Source organism: Sciurus carolinensis, chromosome 10, assembly GCF_902686445.1.
Source record: "Sciurus carolinensis chromosome 10, mSciCar1.2, whole genome shotgun sequence".
In the NCBI taxonomy this organism is placed as follows: domain Eukaryota; kingdom Metazoa; phylum Chordata; class Mammalia; order Rodentia; family Sciuridae; genus Sciurus; species Sciurus carolinensis.
The window spans coordinates 46,806,740-46,828,570 of record NC_062222.1 but is presented as its reverse complement, the minus strand read 5'-3'; the positions used below and the strand labels follow the sequence as shown (position 1 = coordinate 46,828,570).

The following is a 21,831-nucleotide window of genomic DNA, read 5'->3' as shown; positions in this document are numbered from 1 at the left end:
TCTTATAACCCATGTCTTCCTGAGCCCTCCTCTACCTATCAAGGATCATAGCTGCTGGGTATCTTGAAGCTGGGATTCCAGCCTGGTTCTGATTGCAAAACCTGTTCTTTCTAATGGACCACCATCAAACTTAGAAGGAAGAAATGGCATTAAAGTTGGATCTTGAGAGAAAGGATTTTGTTAGGCAGAATTGAATAGAGAAAGTCACTTTAATGAGTTAATGAGCAAATAGCTCCTTTAGCTGAGACCTAAGTTCCTTTACTGAGTGCCTGTGAGGACACAGACAAAGCTTTGGAGGTGATTGGTCCACAGTGTACCTGCTGGACTCATAAACTATACCTGCTACTTAGGAGTTTGTTTCATTTTATCTTCATATCAGCTCTGTAAGACAGATACTGTTATTTCCATTGCTTTCTGAATCTTTGTATCTCCCAAAATTCATATGTAGAGGCCTGATTGCAACTAGTGGTATTAGGAGGTGAGACCTTTGGAAGTTGATTGGGTCATGAAATCATAGCCCTTGTGAATGAGAGTAGGGCCCTTATAAAGAGCTCCTGAGAGTCTCCAAGTGCCTTCCACCGTGGGAGGACACAGAAGACACCATTTGTGAACCAAAAAGAAACCCTTACCAAACACTGAATCTGTGAGGACCTTGATCTTTGCCTTCCCAACCTCCAGAACAGAAATAAATTTTCATTTTGTGTCAGTCACCCAGTTTATGGTATTTTATCAAAGCACTCTACAGACTGAAACGCCCATTTAAAGTCTTGAGAAAACAGCAGCACAGAGAGGTCAAATGAAAATGACTTCATCTGTGATCTCCCAGAAGATAAGTGACTGAATTGAGTTTAGAACCTGCCTTGTCAATTCCAGCGTCACAGTTCTTTCTACTTCATATAAGACGTTGAAGGCTAAGGGGTTTTAAGTACAGCTGTGAAATGATTAGAATTTTATTTTGCAGTTATATGATAAAAGAAAAGCTGAGTCATCTTTTGCTCTGATATCTGGATACCAATTGAGGCAGCAGCTCTTGACCAGGCACTAAAATTTGGAATTCAAAATTCTGATTCCATGCAGAAATTTAGCATAGTGCCCTAAAGGGTGTGGAGGATCTACGAGAGCCCAGCTACTCAGTGTGGTTCTCAAACTTAAAACTTCAGTATCACCTTGGAGCTTATTTTAAAAATTGCAGATTCTCACATCCCTTCCTCAGACCTATTAGAAAAACAAACAAACAAATAAATCCCTGAGGCTGGTGCACAGGAATGTTTCAAGCCCTTCATGTGATTCTTAAGACATGCAAAAGCTTGAGAAAGCCCTGCTATTTTTCTCTGGCCACTCTACCTTCTTTCAGCATTTTCTGGTTGTCAGGTAGATGCCTTTTAAAATGACTTCCTCAGTAGTAGCCGAGAAACATCACCAGCACAGTAAAAGCCAGGTACTACTGTGATCGGGAGTTAGGTTGCTAGCATCCAGAATCAATACACACTGTCTTGAGCATTATGCAGACTCTAGCATAGAATTTAAACACGTAAAGGCAGTAATTTACAGAAAGAAGTCTGAAAGGATACGAACTAAACCACTAATTAAAAGCGACTACCTCTGGGGAAAGCTGTGGGACTGTGGAGAAGTAAAGGGAGGGGCTTTAATTTTTTTTTTTTTTGGTACCAGGCATTGAACCCAGGGGCGCTTAACCACTGAACCACATCCCCAGCCCTTTTTGAATTTTATTTTGAGACAGGGTCTTACTGAGTTGCTTCGGGCCTCACTAAGTTGCTGAGACTGTCTTTGAACTTGCCATCCTCCTGCCTCGGCCCCCCAAGCCACTGGGATTGCAGGTGTGCACGACTACATCCAGCATAATTTTAACCCCACCCCATCACCAGTGCTTCTGTATTTGACTTTTATACATGCAGAATCATTTGTATCATTGAACTATTTTTTTTTAAATCTTGATAATCTGATGTGTTTGCAATGGATAAATTTTTCTATTTTATGTGATTTCACTAAAAGTAATGGCATCGCAGTATTCATTATCCAAACTTGGAGACTCCTTATGTACATTTATTAACGGGGAGCTGCATCTATTTTCTTTCTCATCTTGGTAGTGAGTTATAATTTTAGAAATCAAATTCAAATGAACAGCCTTAAATTAATGTGACAGACGATGTTTTGCTGCAACTAACTGCCTATGATGTGTTTAATACTAGAAATATGTATTTGAATATTTTGTTCGATATACTGATAAGACTCTTGATTTTGAACACAATGAAACATCATTTGAGTCAGTATCATTTTTATTTTTGTTAATAGTGTATGTACCCTATTTTTAATCCTTTTTTTTTTCTTTTTTGCTGCTGTGATCAAAAGACCTGACAAGAACAATTTTAGAGGAGAAAAAGTTTATTTGGCAATCATGGTTTCAGAGGCCTCAATCCATAGATTGCTGACTCTATTGCTCTGGGCCCAAAATGGGGCAACTCAGGACATGCCCACCAGGAAACAGAGCATTCTGCTCTCCAGAGACAAAAAATATACCTCAGAGGCACATCCCCAGTGACCTACGTCCTCCAGCCAAACTTACTGACCTATAGTTATCACCCAGTTAATCCATATCAAAATATGAATGCACTGATTAGGTTAAGACTCTCATAACACATTTGTTTTACCTGTGAACTTTCTTGCATTATCTCACACATGAGCTTTTGAGGGACCCCCTCATACCCTGACTACTGATTTATTATCTTAATAATGTACCCTCAAATCCTGAAGATTACATTGAGAAATGTAATTAATAATTCTTTATTGCATAGTTACAAGTTTATTGCTTATAAACTACTAGAAGACAGTGCATTTTTTAAAAGTAAATTGATATGAAACAACCACCAGGTTATAACTATATTAATTCTTCTGGCCCAAATTCTTTGAGTTCCAAATGCCTATGAATCGATTCTTCAATCTACTACCACAATATCTTTGTTCATATTGTGAACCTTGATGATGTCAGTTGGCCCTCATAAGGATCATATAGTCGTAAACACAAAAACCAGTGCAAACCGTAAATATAGGTGCCATAGTAAGGTGGCCATTCAGATGTAGATTCATCAATGCTGTCCAGTAGAACTTTCTGTGATGAGGGAACTGCTCTATTATCTCTGCTTATGGGGGAGCTAGTAGGCAAATGGAGCTTTTGAGTATTTGAAATGTGGCAGAGATCACCCAGGAACTGAATTTTTTGTGTAAAGCTCAATTTAAATGGCCATGTGGTGACTTGTAGCTACAATATTGGACAGACAAAGCCAAAGCAATGTTATCAAATCTTTTTTTTCTTTTTTTTTGGGGGGTGCTGGGCATCGAACCCAGGGCCTTGTGCTTGCAAGGCAAGCACTCAACCAACTGAGCTATCTCCCCAGCCTCTGTTTATCAAATCTTAATGTGCATGGAAATAGCCTAGGGATTTTGTTGGAATGCAGATTCTAATTCCCTAAGTCTGGATTGAATATGAGATTCTTATGCATTTCTATTCAGCTCCAAGGACATGCTGATGCTTCTGACTGGAACTATACTTTGAGAATTAAGTAGGTAGAATGCGTATGCTTGTACTTCTTGGTTTTAGATCATCACCTAGAAGGAAACTCCATGTTTAAAAATTCTCATGGAATTCTAGGATTTTTAGGGTACCTCACATCCCAGTTTGAGAACCTTATCCAATGTATTCCTGCTACAGCATATATACTAGCAAGCATACAAATGCCAAAAAGGTTTAGTGAGTGTTAGCTTTCTGTTAGTGTAACAAAACAAATAAATTTATCAGAAGAAAATGTTTATTTTGGCTCATAATTTTGGAGGTTTCAGTTCATTGTGGATTGGACCTGTTGCTTTTGGGTCTGTGGCACCACAGTACATCATGGCAGGAGTCTATGGGGGAGCAAGCTGCTCACCTTATGGCCAGGATTTGAAAGAGGGAAAGACCAGGGTCCCACAATCCCCTTCCAGGGCACGCCTCTGATGACCTAAGACCTCCCACTAGACCCCACCTCTTGAAGTTTCCACTACCTCCCAGTGGTACAAGGTGGACACATGGCCCTCTGAGGATTGCTTACCTAAACCATAGCAATGAACTTCTGTAAGGTCTTTTTTTTTTTTTTTGGCACTGGGAATTGAACCCAGGGGTGTTTTATCATTGAGCTATATTCCAGCCCTTTTTATTTTTTTATTTTGAGGCAGTGTCTTGTTAAGTTGCTTAGGGCCTCACTAAGTTGCTTTGGCTAGTTTTGAACTTGTGACCATCCTGCCTCAGCCTCCCAGGCCTTTGGGTTTATGGGCATGTGCCACCACACTGGGTTTTCTCAGTGCTTTTACCTGGATATATATGGAAGTTGAAATTTTCATTGTTCTTACATATAAGATTAAAATGACCTCCTAGTAAAGACACTTATTTCAGCTTTCCAACTTTTTTTTAAAAGAAAACAATCTTTCTCACAGGTTTTTTGTGTGAAGCTGCATGAAAATCTGAACTACTCCCCACGGCACCTTTATAGCACAGTGGAGCCACCCGATGGTAAGTTCACCTCTCACTTCTCTGATTCCTGAACTGATTTCCATTCCTTCAAATAAAGTGGGAGTGGAAGGGTTTGAGCAAACAGGCTTTTCCTGCACCTCTACCTGGCCCACTACTACTAGGTTCAGTTTTTCTCTTTTCTGCTCACATAACATCTCCAGTGACATGTTTTGGCAAACTGCCACCCTAGCAATCAGAGGAGTTAGAGATGAGTGAGAAAGTTTCTGCTCTCAAAAACTTAACTCTTCCTGTGAAGACATTAAGCAGATCATTACAGTACAGTGTGGTACAAGTAATAGCAAAAAGTTACAGAATGGTGGGGCCTATGTAGACTGTAGGACATTGAAGGCGCTATTCCAGGAAGGCACAATTTTATGGGAATTCAGAGACTTCTTCCTTTCTCTCTCTCCCACTCTCCCTGCCCTCTCAAATTGGGGATGGAACTCAGGGTTAAGCAAGTACCCTACCAGTCAGCTCCATCCCCAGCCCAAATTCAGAGACTTATGAATTATATATTTAAGTATTCCCTTTAGAATTCTTGTCTTTTTAAGTCTGTTTTATCCATTCCTCTATTTCCATCTCTTTTTTTCCCCCCCTCAACAGACATTACAGTTAATTATAGACACGGTCTTCCCTTGATAACACTGACTTTGCCATCCAGGAAAGAGCGCTGTCAATTTGTAGTCAGACCAATGTTGTCAACAGTTGGTTCGTTCCTTCAGGACATACAAGATGAAGACAAAGGTGTCAAAACTGCAGCCATCTTCACAACAGGTAGATACATGTGCATTTCGCAACTTTGTCCAGAGGCTTCTCTATATTCTTCTGAGACTTTGTTTTGGTTTTTTACTTTTCTAGAAACATATCTATACTATTTAAAAATGTAACTTCATGGTGGGTGGGAGTGGGGCAAGGATGGAGGAAGGATGGACTATATAGAGGAAAAAGAGGGGTGGGAGAGGTGGGGGGAAGGAAAAATAACAGAATGAATCAAACATCATTACCCTATGTAAATGTATGATTACACAAATGGTATGCCTCTACCTCATGTACATACAGAGAGAAACAAGATGTATCCCATTTGTTTACAATAAAAATGAATTAAAAAAACAGATACATTAAAAAGGTTTCAATATCTCTAGTAATAAGAGAAATGTAAATCAAAACTACCCTAAGATTCCATCTCGCCCCAATTAGAATGGCGAATATCAAGAACACAAGCAACAATAGGTGTTGGTGAGGATGTGGGGAAAAACGGCACACTCATATGTTGCTGGTTGGGTTGCAAATTAGTGCAGCCACTCTGGAAAGTGATGTGGAGATTCCTTAGGAAACTTGAAAGGGAACCACCATTTGACCCAGCTATCCCACTCCTAGGCCTATACCCAAAGGACTTAAAATTGGCGTACTACAGAGACTCAGTCACATCAATGTTTATAGCAACTCAATTCACAATAGTTAGGTTGTGGAACCAACATAGATGCCCTTCAATTGATGAATGGATAAAGAAATTGTGATATATATATAGACAATGGAATATTATTCAGTCATAAAGAAGAATAAAATTATGGCATTTGCAGGTAAATGGATGGAGTTGGAGAATATCATGCTAAGTGAAATAAGCCAATCTCAAAAAACCAAAGACCAAATGATTTCTCTGCTAAGTGAATGATGATACTTAATGGGGTGGGGGGAGGCAAGAATGGAGGAAGGATGGATTGTATAGAGGAAAATGAAGGGTTGGAAGGGGGTTGGGAGGGAAGGAAAGACAACAGAATGAGACAAACATCATTACCCTATGTACATGTATGATTACACAAACGGTGTGACTCTACTTCATGTAAAACCATAGAAATTAAAGGTTTTACCCCATTTGTGTACAATGAATCTAAATAAAAAAATAAAGATTATAAAAAAAAATGTAACTTCAAAAAAATTATGGAATAAGTTTCACGTAAGTTTCAATTACTTAATAAACTTACTTGAAATTTTTTTCACTTGAAAAATTTTAGTAATTTAATTTTTAAATTTTCAGGAAAATTTGAACAATTAGGAAATGAAATGTAGCTTTGATGATTAAAATAGCTAGTGAATAAAAAAATACACCAACAGTTGGACTGGGGCTGTAGCTCAGTGATGGAGTGCTAGCCTTGCATGTGTGAGGCACTGGGTACGATCCTCAGCATCACATAAAAACAAATAAAATAAAGGTACTGTGTCCATCTACAACTAAAAATACTGTTTAAAAATACACGAATAGTATATTTATCTTTTTTTTAAAGCAATTACAGCCTAGTATTTGTTGTGTTTGGGGATTTTATTGTTGTTGTTAGGAACTGAGGATTAAACCCAGAGGTTCTTTAACACCTCCCTCCATCCCCAGCCCCCCCCCCCCACTTTTTTTTGAGACAGGGTCTCACTAAGTTGTTGAGGCTGACCTTGAACTTGTGATTCTCCTGCTTGTGATCCTCCTCGCAGCCTCCAGGGTTCTGGGATTACAGGCATGCACTACCACATTCTAGTTCAGCCTGATTTGTTGTTGTTGTAGATGGACAAAATACTTTTATTTTATTTATTTATTTTTATGTGGTGCCACTGAGGATTGAACCCAGAACATCACATGTGTTAGGCAAGCAATCTGCCACTGAGACATAGCCCCAGCCCTTAGTATTTTTTTTGATAAAATTCATTATGAGGAAAAACAACATACATATATATTTTTATACTACCAGAAGTGATTTATTATTTAGACTTTTAAAATTTAGGGTATGGCTGTTTTGTTCTCATGGTTTGAAATGTTTTAGACCAGTTGTCCCTAAAATAAAGAATAATTTTCCCCAGCCCAACTCCAGAGCTACAGATACAGATGAGTTAATTTGCAGCTATTTTATTATAATACTAAATGCCTAGTGTAAACTTATTTAAAAGTTAGATTACTGTTGCAGTTTTGAAAAGGAAATAAACATTTTTCTTTCTTATCCAAGTTTAGAACCAATTAAGGGATATACTCAGAAGTTAGAGAAATAGAAATTAAAGAATTTATTCATTCAGCAAATATTTGTTGAGTTCCTAACTATGGCCAGGCACCCTTGTGGATGCCAGAGGTAGAATCAAGAGAGAAAAACTCCTGCCCTTATGGAGCTTGCATTTTAGAGAGGAAAGAACTAAGATAAAGCAATAAATTATACTTTATATGAGATAATTGTTCTGGAGAGAGAGGAGTTGGGGGTGGTACTGGCCGGAGGGTGGGGGCCTCACGAGGTCACGTGTGAGTGAAGACAAGGAGATGAGTGCAGATGAGTAGAAGCTCCCGGGAGGCCGTGAGGTGGGGGCAGACTCCTCTGTGGCTGGAATGAGGGAGTGGGCGGAAGGAGAAAGGAGGTGAGAGACAGGAAAGGCGTGTTGGTTGTCTTAGATTGAACTGCACGGGGAGCTTTCTGCTGCTAAAACATGGATCAGAAAGTAAGTTTTTGTAGCCTTGTGGCAGTACTTCATCCCCATACCAGACAGATGCCTCTCCCCGACCACCCACCCCAGGCACGGAGACTGGGTGTCTCTGTCCCTGTGCCTTACCCACAGGGCAGGCTTGCCTTCCTGAGCTTCTAGGAACAGGACCATGCACACCTAAAACTCAGATGGGGTTGACTGAGCAGCGCTTGCCTGGTGGTAGGTACTCTGTAAGTATTTGTTAAATGAATAAAACAAGAGAGGTAAAAATAATGATCCATGTTTACCCTGATTTTTTCCAAAAAAAAAATAATAATAATAATTTAAAGACCTTTGACAGCAGAGAGCAGAAATTAAGGCTTTTCTCTAAGATTTAGGTAAAGGGGCTCTTTGGACCTAGAGAAAACACTTTACTGGAGATCTCAGTAAATAGTGCTCAAGAATACATGAAAAATTCAATACTGTCATTAGCTTCTTAAAAGTGTTTCTTGTCAGTCTTGTGCTGTTCATATATTTGCATACAGTATAATGTAGAACCTCATCTGAGAAACCATATTCAGTTGATTTCTTTTTACAGTAATATTTTAAGAAGCCAATTTAAATGTAAAATTTACATTAAGATGTAAATTTTTAAATGACATTTGGAAAGTCAGATAAAACAATTAGTGTGCTACTTTTTTTTTTTTTTTTTTTAAGAGACTCTGTGGGTGGAATTTGCTTGTGTTTAATTTGGGCTTGAAAAGAGTGTTCTGAGCTTGTCACCGTTTTGCCCATTGTGTGGGTTGAATTATTTAGCAATTCTTGTAAAAATGATCTCACTCCAGCTGACGAACAGGAACCCAAACAGCCAAATCATGGGAACAGACCCAGGTGTAGACTTGACGTGCTGCCTCCTAGAACAAAAGAACCACAGAGCATCAGATAGGAGGCAGGCAATCGGGTTCATCCTGATTTTACTAGCAGTGTTCCTGTTGGCCTACTTATTAATGTTGCTGAAAAAGCTGAGGTTAAATGCAGCCAAGCAATCACCTGACCAGGAGAAAATATACATCCAGCATTTTCCTGGACTTTATTATATGTAATGTAATATTCGGTAGGAAAAAAATGATAGAAAGAGAAGTCCCTACCTAGCAGCAGTTTTCTGCTTATTGCTCAATGAATTTGCTTTCTTAACACCTGGATTACACTAAAGCTGAGTTTAAAAAAAAAGTAAGTAAAGATAGGCTATGTGAGAAGCTGTGCAAAAGCACATTAAGGTTAAAAAACTTACAAGAGATTTTTTTTTTCCTGAAATGTTCCTAGTGCTACACCAAAACTCTTGAGACAAAGGTATCTCTGAAATAGAAGGATTTATTAAGCTAATACATGTGCTTGCCAGAAAAAAGGACCAGATCCTAGGACAGATTTCTATAAGTACCAGCAGCAAAGCTAGAGAGCAGTTGGAAAAGTGTTGGCTAGGCTTGGAACTAAAAATATTTTTATAATAAAACTTTGGAGAAGGAAGCTTAAGTTGTTTAGGTGGAACCACTACATAACTGTAGAGAAGAGGGGTAGTATAACAAGTGGTAGCTCTAGTTGGTCAGCAGGGATAGGATTTAAATCAAGATTTCAGTATATGTTCAAGAATATGAAAATCTTTCGTTGGTTTCACCTGCTGCTGTTAGCAGCTTCTCCAACCCTAGAAGTGTTCTGAGCCACATCCCCAACCCTTTTCATATTTTATTTTGAGATGCTGTCTTGCTTAACTGCTAAGACTGACCTCAGATTTGCAATCCTCCTGCCTCAGCTTCCCAGGGAGCTGGGATTATAGTCGTGAAGCACCATATGCAGTGGTTTTGTTTGTGTATAGCATGCAGGGAAACAATGTGGGCAAAACAGACCAGGATTGCTCAGGAACATACTGGAGGCTAAACCTCAAGGTAGCAACAGGGAGGTCAAGCTGAATCCCAAACACACCCTGGACATTACCTCCTCCACCTCCCCAGCCTTGCTGAGGAGTTCCAGCATCCCCTGAATCTTTGCATGAACTTTGCTGATATAGTTTCACCAAAGACATTGACCTGGGTTCCAGTCCAGCTGGCACAGAGGGAGAGGAGCATGCCTGCCTGTTTCTTTGGTCCCATGAAATGAGAGATGAAGCAGAGGAGAAGTTCCCTCAGTGAGAATGGTGTGAGTTTAAGGGAGTCACTCAAAAAGCTAGATGTCCACTACTATATTGTAAAAACTGAGTTAGTTTCCTGTGTGTTGGGAAATGTTCTTATTGTTCTAAAACAAAGACTTATTTGTGCATTATGCCTTCTCTTTCAGATGGCAGTGAGATTCCAGCCTCAACTTTAATGGATGTTTTGCTAATGAAAGATTTTAAACTTGTCATTAATGAAATAGAATATGATGTTCAGTGTCCCCAGAAAGGTAAGAAGCACAGCTCTCCACCTATCTTAACTTTTCCCTTTAGCTGTGACTTTTCCAGTGAGCTAAACAGAGTTTGCTAAAGACAGAATTCTTGCTGGGGATGTAACTCAGGGGTAGAGTGCTTGCCTAATATGCATGGGCCCTCGGTTCAATCCCCAGTACTGCAAAACAAACAAACAAAATCCAGAATTCTCTGTGAGGTATTCCAAGATGGTGACTTTCTCTTGCTATAAGCAGGAGAGTTTTTTTTCTCTGATTTTTTTACTGTGAGAATCTGGTAAAGCTCCAAGAGGAAAAACTCACAAAAGTGTGGGCATGACCCCCAAGACTGGGCCTGCTGAACTTTTAAATCTCAAGAGTTGTTTACACTGAGGCGCTAGCAGGGTTCCAATTACAGTTCAGGTGTTACCACTCTGATTCCAGTTCCTTGCAGGTTTCTGTTTTGCTCCCCTGTGCTGTGATTCTTTGAATCTACCTCTCTTTTCAATTTGGGGGACAGTGGTTCATCCTGTGACCTCAGTTCTGTTACAGGTTTTGTGAGTGTGTGAGGGGGGTGGGGGTGCTAGGGATTGAACACAGGGCACTCTACCAGTGAGCCACATCCCAGCCCCTTTTTATTTTTTATTTTGAGACAGGGTTTTGATGAGATGCTGAAGCATTGAACTTGTGATACTCCTGCCTCAGCCTCCAGAGTAGCTCTTACAGATCTAAGAAGACTTGTTGATTTTCATTTGTTTAGCTTTTTTTATTTACTGCTAGGATGGAGTGAGGACTCTTAATCTCTGTAAATGCCAGTTTGGAAACTAAAAGCCTTAACCGGATTTTTTTTCCCCCTTTTGGTCCAGGGTTTGAGCCCAGGGGTACTTTACCAGTGAGCTGCATCCCATATGTTTTGCTTTTTATTTTGAGATAGTATCTCCCTAGGTTGCTGAGGCTGGCCTTGAATTTACAATCTTCCTGCCTTGGCCTTGTCACTGGGATTAAAGGCATGTGCCACTGTGCCCAACTAGAAGCCTTAACTTTTTAAAGAGAGATTTTCTTTTCATTTCTCACTACAGGTTGAGCATCTCTAATCTGAAAATATGAAACCTTGCAAAATGCAAAACTTTGAGGGCTGATATGACATAACTGAGAATTCCACACTTGACCTCCTGTTAAAAGTTGCAGTCAAAACACAGGTGCACTAAAAATACCGTGTAGGGGCCTTATCACTCAATGGTAGAACCACTTGCCTAGCATGTGAAAGGTCCTGGGTTCAATCCCCAGCACTATCAAAAAAAAAAAAAAAAAAGAATGCACACACACACGTATATATATGTGTATAAATGCATGTGTGTGTACATATACATATAGTATAAAATTACCTTCAATCTGTGTATAAGGTATATATGAAACAAATTTTATGTTTTGACTTGGACCCAGTACCCAAGATATCTCATTATATATATGCAAATATTCCAAAATTTAAAAATAACCAAAATCTATAGCACTTTTAGTTCCAAGCATTTTTTTCTCTTTCCACATTTTTTAATTGGTACATTATGGTTGTTACATAATGGATGGGATTCATTGTTACATGTTCATACATGCACATGGCATAATAATATAATTTGGCCAATATCACTCCCCAGTAATTCTCCCCTCCCTCCCCCAATCCTACCCCCTGGTCCTTTCCTCTACTGATCTTTCTTTGATTTTCATGAACTCTCTGCCAGACCTTTCTTTTCCTATTTCCTCTGTAGCTTCCACATAGGAGAGACAACATTTGACAATTGATGTTTGGATTATTTTACTTAACATAATCGTTTCAAGTTCCATACTGCAAATGACTTAATTTCATTTTTCTTTATGACTGAATAACGCTCCATTGTGTGTATATACCACATTTTCTTTATTCATTCCTCTGTTGATGGACACAAAGAATGGTTCCGTAATTTGGCTACTGTGAATTCTGCAAGAAACATGCATGTATCACTATAGTATGACAACTATAATTCTTAAAATAAATACTGAGGAATGGTATAGCTGCATTATATGGTAGTCCATGCCTAATCTTTTGAGGAGCCTCTATACTTATTTCAGTATTGGGTGTATTAATTTATAATCCCAGCAACAGTGTAAAAATGTTCAAATCCTCTCCAACATTTATTATTTGTATTCTTGATGACTTCCATTCTAATTGGAGTGAGATGAAATCTATGTAGTTTTGATTTACATTTCCCTAATTATACTAATGATGTTGAACATTTTTTCATATATTTTTTGGCTCTGTATTTCTACTTTTGGGCAGTTTCTGTTTAATTCACATGTCCACATATTAATTGGGAAATTTATTGTTTTGGTGCCTTTTTGAGTTCTTTATATCCTTTGTGAGAAGAGTAGTTAGCCTAAGTTTTCCCCTATTCTGTGAATTTTCTTCTCACATTCCTAATTGTTTTATTTGCTGTGCAAAAGCAAAGAAAATTTGCTTCTGCATTATGCATTATGTTGACATTGTGTCCTGAGCTTTTGGGGTCCTACTGAGAAAGTCATTGCCTGTGACTATACATTGGAGTGTTGACCCTATGTTTTCTTTAGGAGTTGCATATTTCCGATTTATTTCCTAGGAAGTTGATCCATTTTGAGTGGAATTTTTATGAGAGATAAGGGTCTAGTTTCATTTTTCTACATATGGCTAACAGTTTTCCCACTACCATTTGTTAAAAAGCCTGTTTTTTTCCACTGTATGTTTTTGGCACCTTTTTCAAGGATCAGATGACTGCATCTTTGTGAGTTTGGTCTGTGTTTTCTGTACCATTGGTCTATGTATCTGTTTTTATGCCAACACCATGCAGTTCTTATTACTATAGTTCTGTAGTATAATTTGAAGTCAGGGTTTTGTGTGTGTGTGTGTGTGTGTAGTTTTTTTTTTTTTGCTGGCTCTTTGCGGTACCAAATCCGTGGATATTTGTCACCGCCTGCAGCAACAATTTGTGTGGGTCTTTATGGGTGGTGGACTGGAAACTGAGCCACTTCTATTTCTGAGCTACTTCCTTCCTTGCTTGCTTGTTTATAAAGGATAGAGGAAATGAGGTTTACTTGCTTTGAGAGGGGAGAGAGAGAGAGGCTTTGCTTATCAGAGAGAAAGAGAGACTTTGCTTAAGAGAGAGAGAGAGACTACACTTTCAGAGATCCATATCTTCTTAGTTCTGCTGCTTCTTCTTCAAGGTGCGTCCTGCATCCTATGAACTAAGTAAGGATGCGTCTACCTAAGGTGCTTTAGTGATGTGTCCTGCATACTGTGATCTGCCTATCTGTGATATGTGTAAAGATGTGTTCTCAGTTCTCCGCTCTGCGATCTGCCTTCCGCTGCTGCCCCTACTCACTGCTTCTATCTGCTTGCCACTTCTTCTTCTTCCTTTCTGCTAATGGCTTCTCTGCTTCTTTCTGCTAGCTGCTGCCTTGCCTTCTACCTACTGCCCGCTTATATTCCCTCCAGGAGGCAGAGGGCGGGGCCACGCCAGTTGAGATCAGGTGAGGAGCCAGCTGTCCAATCAGGAGCAGGCGCGAGCAGGAGCACTCGGGAACACTTGTGCACGTGTACCACTGATGTGATCAAAACAACTTCTGGCTGGCTGCCAGGTGCCATCTTGGCGAGTCTGCATGGCATAGCCCCCAACAGTTTTTATTTATTTATTTATTTTTGCTTAGAATTGCTTTGGCTATTCTGGGTATCCTATTCTTCTAAATTAATTTTAGGACTGTTATTTCTAGCTCTTTGAAGAATATCATTGGTATTTTGATGGACCATTGAATCTGTATGTTGCTTTTGGTACTATGGCCATTTAATAATATTAATTCTGCCTGTCCATGAACATGGAAGGTCTTTCCATCTTCAATTTCTTTCTTCAGTGTTCTATATTTTTCATTATAGAGGTCTTTCACTTCCTTGGTTAGATTTATTCCTAGGTATTTTATTTATTTTTAGAGGCTATTGTGAATGAACTGGTTTTCCTGATTTCTATCAGAGCAGATTCATTGTTGGTATATAGGAAAGTTCTTGATTTTTGTATGTTGATTTTGTAGCCTGCTACTTTGCCAAATTTGTTTATTAGCTCTAGCAGTCTTTTGGTGGAGGTTGTTTTTTTCTTTTTAATCTTCAAAATATGGGATGATTTCATCTGCAAACAGTGATAATTTGACTTCTTCCTTTCCTGTTTTTATTCCTTCTTTTGCCTAATTGCTCTGGGTAGAATTTCTAGCACTATATTAAATAGGATTGGTGAGAGTGAACATTCTTATTTTGTTCCAGATATTAAAGAAAATACTTTCAGCTGTTCTCTATTTATTATGAGGTTGGCTTTGGGTTTTTCATATATTGCCTTTATGATGTTGAGGTAGATTGGGCATCCTTAGTTTCTTCAGTATTTTCATTGTGACTGGGCACTGGATTTTGTTGAAGGCCTTTTCTGGATATGTAAGTGATTTTCATCCTTAATTCTATTTATGTGTAATCATTTACATTTATTGATTTGTATATGTTAAACTATCCTTGTATCTCTGGGATAAAACCAACTTGGTCATGATGTACAATCTTCTCAATATGTTGTTGAACATGATTTGCTAATATTTTATTAAGAATTTTTTTGCAATACCAGAACTTCAACTATATTACAAAGCAATAGTAACAAAAACAGCATGGTATTGGCACCAAAATAGGCAGGTAGATCAATGGTACAGAATACAGGACATGGACACAAACCCAAATAAATATAATTTTCTAATACTAACAAAGGTGCCAAAAATATGCAATGGAGAAAAGATAGCCTCTTCAACAAATGGTGCTGGAAAAACTGGAAATCCATATGAAACAGAATGAAAGTAAACCCCTATCTCTCACCCTGCACAAAACTCAACTCACAATGGATCAAGGATCTTGAAATCAGACCAGAGACCCTGCATCTTACAGAAGAAAAAGTAGGTCCAAATCTTCACCTTGTTGGCATAGGATCAGACTTCCTTAACAGGACTCCCATAGCACAAGAAATAAAAGCAAGAATCAATAACTGGGATAGATTCAAACTAAAAAGTTTTCTCTCAGCAAAGGAAACTATCAGCAATGCAAAGAGAGAGCCTACAGAGTGGGAGAATATCTTTGCCACTCATACTTCAGATAGAGCACTAATTTCCAGAATATATAAAGAACTCAAAAAACTCTACACCAAGAATACAAATAACCCAGTCAACAAATGGGTAAGGAAATGAACAGACACTTCACAGAAGAAGATCTACAAGCAATCAACAAACATATGAAAAAATATTCAACATCTCTAGTAATAAGAGAAATGCAAATCAAAATTACCCTAAGATTCCATCTACCCCAATTAGAATGGCGATTATCAAGAATACAAGCAACAACAGGTGTTGGAGAGGATGGGGGGAAAAAGGTACACTCATACATTGCTGGTGGGGTTGCAAATTAGTGCAGCCACTCTGGAAAGCAGTGTGAAGATTCCTTAGAAAACTTGGAATGGACCTACCATTTGACCCAGCTATCCCACTCCTCGGCCTATACCCAAAGGACTAAAAATCAGCATACTACAGAGATACAGCCACATCAATGTTCATAGCTGCTCAATTCACAGTAGCCAGACTATGGAACCAACCTAGATGCCCTTCAATTGATGAATGGATAAAGAAACTGTGGTATATATATACAATGGAATATTACTCAGCTATAAAGAATAATAAAATTATGGCATTTGCAGGCAAATGGATGAAATTGGAGAATATCATGTTAAGTGAGATAAACCAATCTCAAAAATCCAAAAGGCAAATGATCTCACTGATAAGCGGATGATGACACAATGGGGGGTGGGAGGGGGGCAAGAATGGAGGAAGGAAGGACTGTATAGAGGGAAAAGAAGTAGGAGGGGTGGGGGGAGGAAAAAAATAATGGAATGAATCAAACACCATTACCCTATGTAAATGTATGATTACACAAATGGTATGCTGTTACTCCATGTACAAACAGAAACAACATGTATCCCATTTGTTTACAATAAAAATAAATAAATAAATAAAAAGAAACATTAAAAAGAATTTTTGCGGGGGACTTCAAGATGGCAGACTAGAGGGTGGCTGCATTTCATGTTGCTCCAGGACTCAGGATTCAAGAAGAGGAGATATTGAGAGACTTGGGACCAACTCAAAGCCGCCGGGTGAGTCTCTCCCGTTGGGGAGGTGTCCCGGATGGGGCGGTAGCCCTGGAACACAGGGAACTTTGTGAAGCAGAGCTGCCCAATGAGACACCCTCCCCCAGCTGGAGCAGTGAACTCGGACAACTGGGAGCATTGTAGAGGAGGCCGCTCAGCACAACGCTTGGACTTGGAGCAACCCACGGGGGCTCCGGGTGGATGACCAGAGAAGGAGCTGCGTGGCGAGCTGTTTGGACTCAGAGCGACCGCACTGGAACACAGGGGCACAGCCCGGAGGATGAGGAGGAGCGCGGCAGGTTGCTTGGACTTGGAGCGACCACACCAGAACTCCAGGCGGCTTCCCGGAGGAGGAGGAGTGCGGCGGGTCGCTTGGACTCGGAGCAACCACCTGGAACACTGGGTGACTGCCCGGAGGAAGAGGTGTATGGCAGGTCGCTTGGACTCAGAGTGACCACACCAGAGCTCGGGCAGCTGCCCGGAGGAGGAGGCTTGCGGTGTGTTGCTTCCAGGCGATTAGGTGCAGAGCAGGGTCCCAGGACCTAGGCAGCTTAATGGTGGAAGAGCCGCACAGAGACAAGCTGAGGGGCAAGCAAAGTTTCCAGGACTGTGGGCAGCTTCTCTGAGGAGGGGCAGCCTAAGGAGACTCTTCTGCACAGAGCGAGGTTCCCAGGCCCAGGAGGTAGGTCCGGGCCCCTGGGAACGTTGCAGAGGAAGGCAGCCCAGCCCAGGCGGTAGTTGTGGATTGAGGGGAACCTCTAGGAGGGGCACTAACCAGTGAGACCTCCCACCGGGTGAGTCTTCCCTGCTGGGTGAGGTTTTCCCACAAGGACGGTAAAACCAGAGACACAGGCCCAAACAGGCCTTGCCTCAGCCCACAGCCTAGTTCCCCTTTGGATGACCATTGGTCAATAAGTGGAGGCACCTCTGCCCACTAGCAGGGAATATACCCCACCTGAAGGCCACCACCCCTAGAGAGGCAGCTTCCTTGTGGAGAACTGCATTATCAACTTCCTCCAAGACTTCAGGCTACTGAAGGCTCAGAGGGGATATACTAGCAATCTTCAGGGACATTATAAGTCAATAGAGGAAATCTGCAATATCTTAATGATTCACTGATTCCTGAACAATATGAGAAAACAAGGGAAGAAAATGCCCCAAACAAATCTAGATGTTACATCAATAAAATCCAGCGACAGCATGGCAGAAGAAATGACAGAAAGGGAGTTCAGAATGTACATAATTAAAATGATCAGGGAAGCAAACGATGAGATGAAAGAGCAAATGCAGTCATTGAATGATGAGATGAAAGAGCAAATGCAGACCTTGAATGATCTCACCAGTCGACAGTTAAAAGAGCAAATACAGGAAGCAAAAGATCATTTCAATAAAGAGTTAGAGATATTGGAAAAACAACAAACAGAAATCCTTGAAATGAAGGAAACAATAAACCAAATTAAGAACTATTCCATCCAGTGGAACCAGCGCAGAGAAAGGAGAAACCACCAATCTTTAGTTGACAAGATTTATTGCGTCCTCCCTGTTTTTCTGCCTCCTTTTTTCTGCTACTCTCTCCCTTCTTCTACCCTCTCCCTCTCTCCTCCCCCAGGCTCCTATCTTATCAGCCAATTATAGCAAAGCTTTCCCTCACACAGGAGAGCATGCAGAGGAATGTCAGAATAGCACTATATGAATCATGAGCTGTCCACGCGCGGCACAATATTAGATAGCCAATCCTAGAGCCTGGCGTTAACACGTCATAAGTCTCCAAGGAACTAGTAGGCAAGCAGCCTTTTTGGGTACTTCCTTATTTTGGTATCCAGTGCCCTTTGGCTCACTGCCAGGCACCATCTTGTCCAAGACGGCCCTCAAAAAAGAACTCCATAGAAAGCGTAACCAATAGGATAGAACACCTGGAAGACAGAACCTCAAATATTGAAGAAAAAATATTTAAGCTTGAAAACAAAGTTGACCAAACAGAGAAGATGGTAAGAAATCATGAACAGAATCTACAAGAATTATGGGATATCATGAAAAGGCCAAATTTAAGAATTATTGGGATTGAGGAAGGCTTAGAGAAACAAACTAAAGGAATGAACAATCTAGTCAATGAAATAATTTCAGAAAATTTCCCAAATCTGAAGAATGAAATGGAAAACCAAGTACAAGAGGCTTATATGACTCCAAATACACAAAATTACAACAGACCCACACCAAGGCACATTATAATGAAAATACCTAACATACAAAATAAAGACAGAATTTTAAAGGCCACGAGAGAAAAGAATCAAATTACATTCAGGGGAAACCAATATGGAGATCAGCAGATTTTTCAATCCAGACCCTAAAATCTAGTAGGGCCTGGAACAACATTTTTCAAGCCCTGAAAGAAAATGGATGCCTACCAAGAATCTTATACCCAGCAAAACTTACCTTCAGATTTGACAATGAAATAAGATCCTACCATGATAAACAAAAGCTAAAAGAATTTACAAAAAGAAAGCCAGCATTACAGAACATTCTCAGCAAAATATTCCATGAGGAAGAGATGAAAAATGATGCAAATCAGCAAAGGGAGGAACTATCCTAAAGGAATTGTCAAATAAAGGAGAAACCAAGTCATGTCAAAAAAAAAAAAAAATGAGCCAAATGACCAGGAATACAAATCATATCTCAATAATAACCCTGAATATTAATGGCCTGAACTCATCAATCAAAAGACATAGACTGGCAGATTGGATAAAAAAGAAAGACCAACAATATGTTGCCTGCAAGGGACTCATCTCATAGAAAAAGATACCCATTGACTAAAGGTTTTCACCTTTAGGGAAAAACATACCATGCACATGGATGTAGCAAAAAAGCTGGGGTATCCATCCTCATTTCAGATAATGTGGACTTCAAGACAAAGTTACTCAGAAGGGATAACGAAGGACATTTCATACTTCTTAAGGGAACCATAAATCAGCAAGACATAACAATCATAAATATCTATGCCCCAAACAGTGGCTCATCCATGTGTGTCAAACAAATCCTTCTCAATTTCAGAAACCAAGTAGACCATAACACAATAATACTAGGTGATTTTAACATGCCTCTCTCACCACTGGACTGATCTTCCAAACAAAAATTGAACAAAGAAACCATACATCTCAATAACACAATCAATAATTTAGACTTAACAGACATTTATAGAATATACCATCCAACCAAGAGCGAATACACTTTCTTCTCAGCAGCACATGGATCCTTCTCTAAAATAGACCATATATTATGCCACGAAGCTAATGTTAGCAAATACAAGAAGATAGAGACTCTACCTTGTATTCTATCATAGCATAATGGATTGAAATTAGAAATAAATGAAAGAGTAAAAAACAGAAACTACTCCAACACCTGGAGATTAAACAATATGCTATTATATGATGAACGGATAACAGAAGATATTAGGAAGGAAATTAAAAAATTCTGAGAGGTAAATGAGAACAAGGAAACATCATATCAAAATCTCTGGGACACTATGAAAGCAATACTTAGAGGAAAATTTATTTCATGGAGCACATTCAATAAAAAAAGAAAAAATCAACAAATAAACAACCTAACACTATAGCTCAAAGCCCTAGAAAAAGAAGAACAGACCACCACCAAAAGCAGTAGAAGACAGGAAATAGTTAAAATCAGAGCCGAAATCAACAAAATTGAAACAAAAGAAACAATACAAAAAATTGACAAAATAGTTGGTTCTTTGAAAAAATAAACAAAATTGATAAGCGCTTAGCCACACTAACAAAGAGAAGAGAGAGAAAACCCAAATTATGAAAATTCGGAATGAACAAGGAAATATCACAGCAGACACGATTGAAATACAAAACATAATTAGAAGCTATTTTGAAAATCTATATTCCAACAAAATAGAAAATTTCGAAGACATCAACAGGTTTCTAGAGACATATGAATTGCCTAAACTGAACGAGGAGGACATACAAATTTAAATAGACCAATTTCAAGTAATGAAATAGAAGAAGTCACCAAAAGCCTACCAACAAATAAAAGTCCAGGACCAGATGGGTTCTCAGCCGAGTTCTACAAAACCTTTAAAGAAGAGCTCATTCCATTACTTCTCAAAGTATTCCATGAAATAGAAGAGGAGGGAACCCTCACAAACTCATTCTGTGAAGCCAACATTACCCTGATACCTAAACCAGACAGAGACACATCGAGGAAAGAAAATTTCAGACCAATATCCTTAATGAACATCGACGCAAAAATTCTCAACAAAATTTTAGCAAATCGCATACAAAAACATATTAAAAAGATAGTGCACCATGATCAAGTGGGTTTCATCCCAGGGATGCAAGGTTGGTTCAACATCAGGAAATCGATAAATGTAATTCACCATATCAATAGACTTAAAGTCAAAAATCACATGATTATTTTAACAGATGCAGAAAAGCATTTGATAAAATATAGCACCCCTTCATGCTCAAAACACTAGGAAAAATAGGGATAGTGGGAACATCCCTTAACATTGTAAAGGCTATCTATGCTAAGCCCATGGCTAATATCATTCTAAATGGTGTAAAACTGAAAGCATTTCCCCTAAAAACTTGAACAAGGCAGGGATGCCCCCTTTCACCACTTCTATTCAATATCGTCCTTGAAACTCTAGCCAGAGCAATTAGACAGACCAAAGAAATTAAAGGGATATGAATAGGAAAAGAAGAACTCAAACTATCCCTGTTTGCTGATATGATTATATACTTAGAGAAACCAGGAAATTCCACCAGAAAACTTTTAGAACTCATAAGTGAATTCAGTAAAGTAGCAGGATATAAGATCAATGCTCATAAATCTAATGCATTTTTATACTTATGTGATGAATCTTTGGAAAGAAAAATCAGGAAAACGACCCCATTCACAATAGCCTCGAAAAAAATAAAATACTTGGGAATCAATCTAACAAAACAGGTGAAAGACCTCTACAATGAGAACTACAGAACACTAATGAAAGAAATTAAAGAAAACCTTAGAAGATGGGAAGATCTCCCATGTTCTTGGATAGGCAGAATTAATATTGTCAAAATGGCCATACTACCTAAAGTGCTATACAGATTCAATGCAATTCCAATTAAAATCCCAATGACGTACCTCACAGAAATAGAGCAAGCAATCATGAATCTGGAAGAATAAGAAACCCAGAATAACTAAAGCAGTCCT

The 21,831-nt window shown here is 39.2% G+C and overlaps 1 protein-coding gene across 3 annotated transcripts in view; it reads left to right on the top strand.

The window, feature by feature from the left end:
* Mcub (mitochondrial calcium uniporter dominant negative subunit beta) overlaps positions 1–21,831 on the top strand; it is a 136,896-nt gene that overhangs the window by 101,106 nt on the left and 13,959 nt on the right. For 2 of the 3 annotated variants that reach the window (XM_047566456.1, XM_047566454.1), the window contains exons 2-4: positions 4,486–4,561; positions 5,165–5,335; positions 10,316–10,420. In XM_047566456.1, the coding sequence (XP_047422412.1) occupies positions 4,486–4,561; positions 5,165–5,335; positions 10,316–10,420 (352 nt within the window). The remainder of the gene's footprint in view (positions 1–4,485; positions 4,562–5,164; positions 5,336–10,315; positions 10,421–21,831) is intronic. The other variant, XM_047566455.1, reaches the window with a different exon arrangement.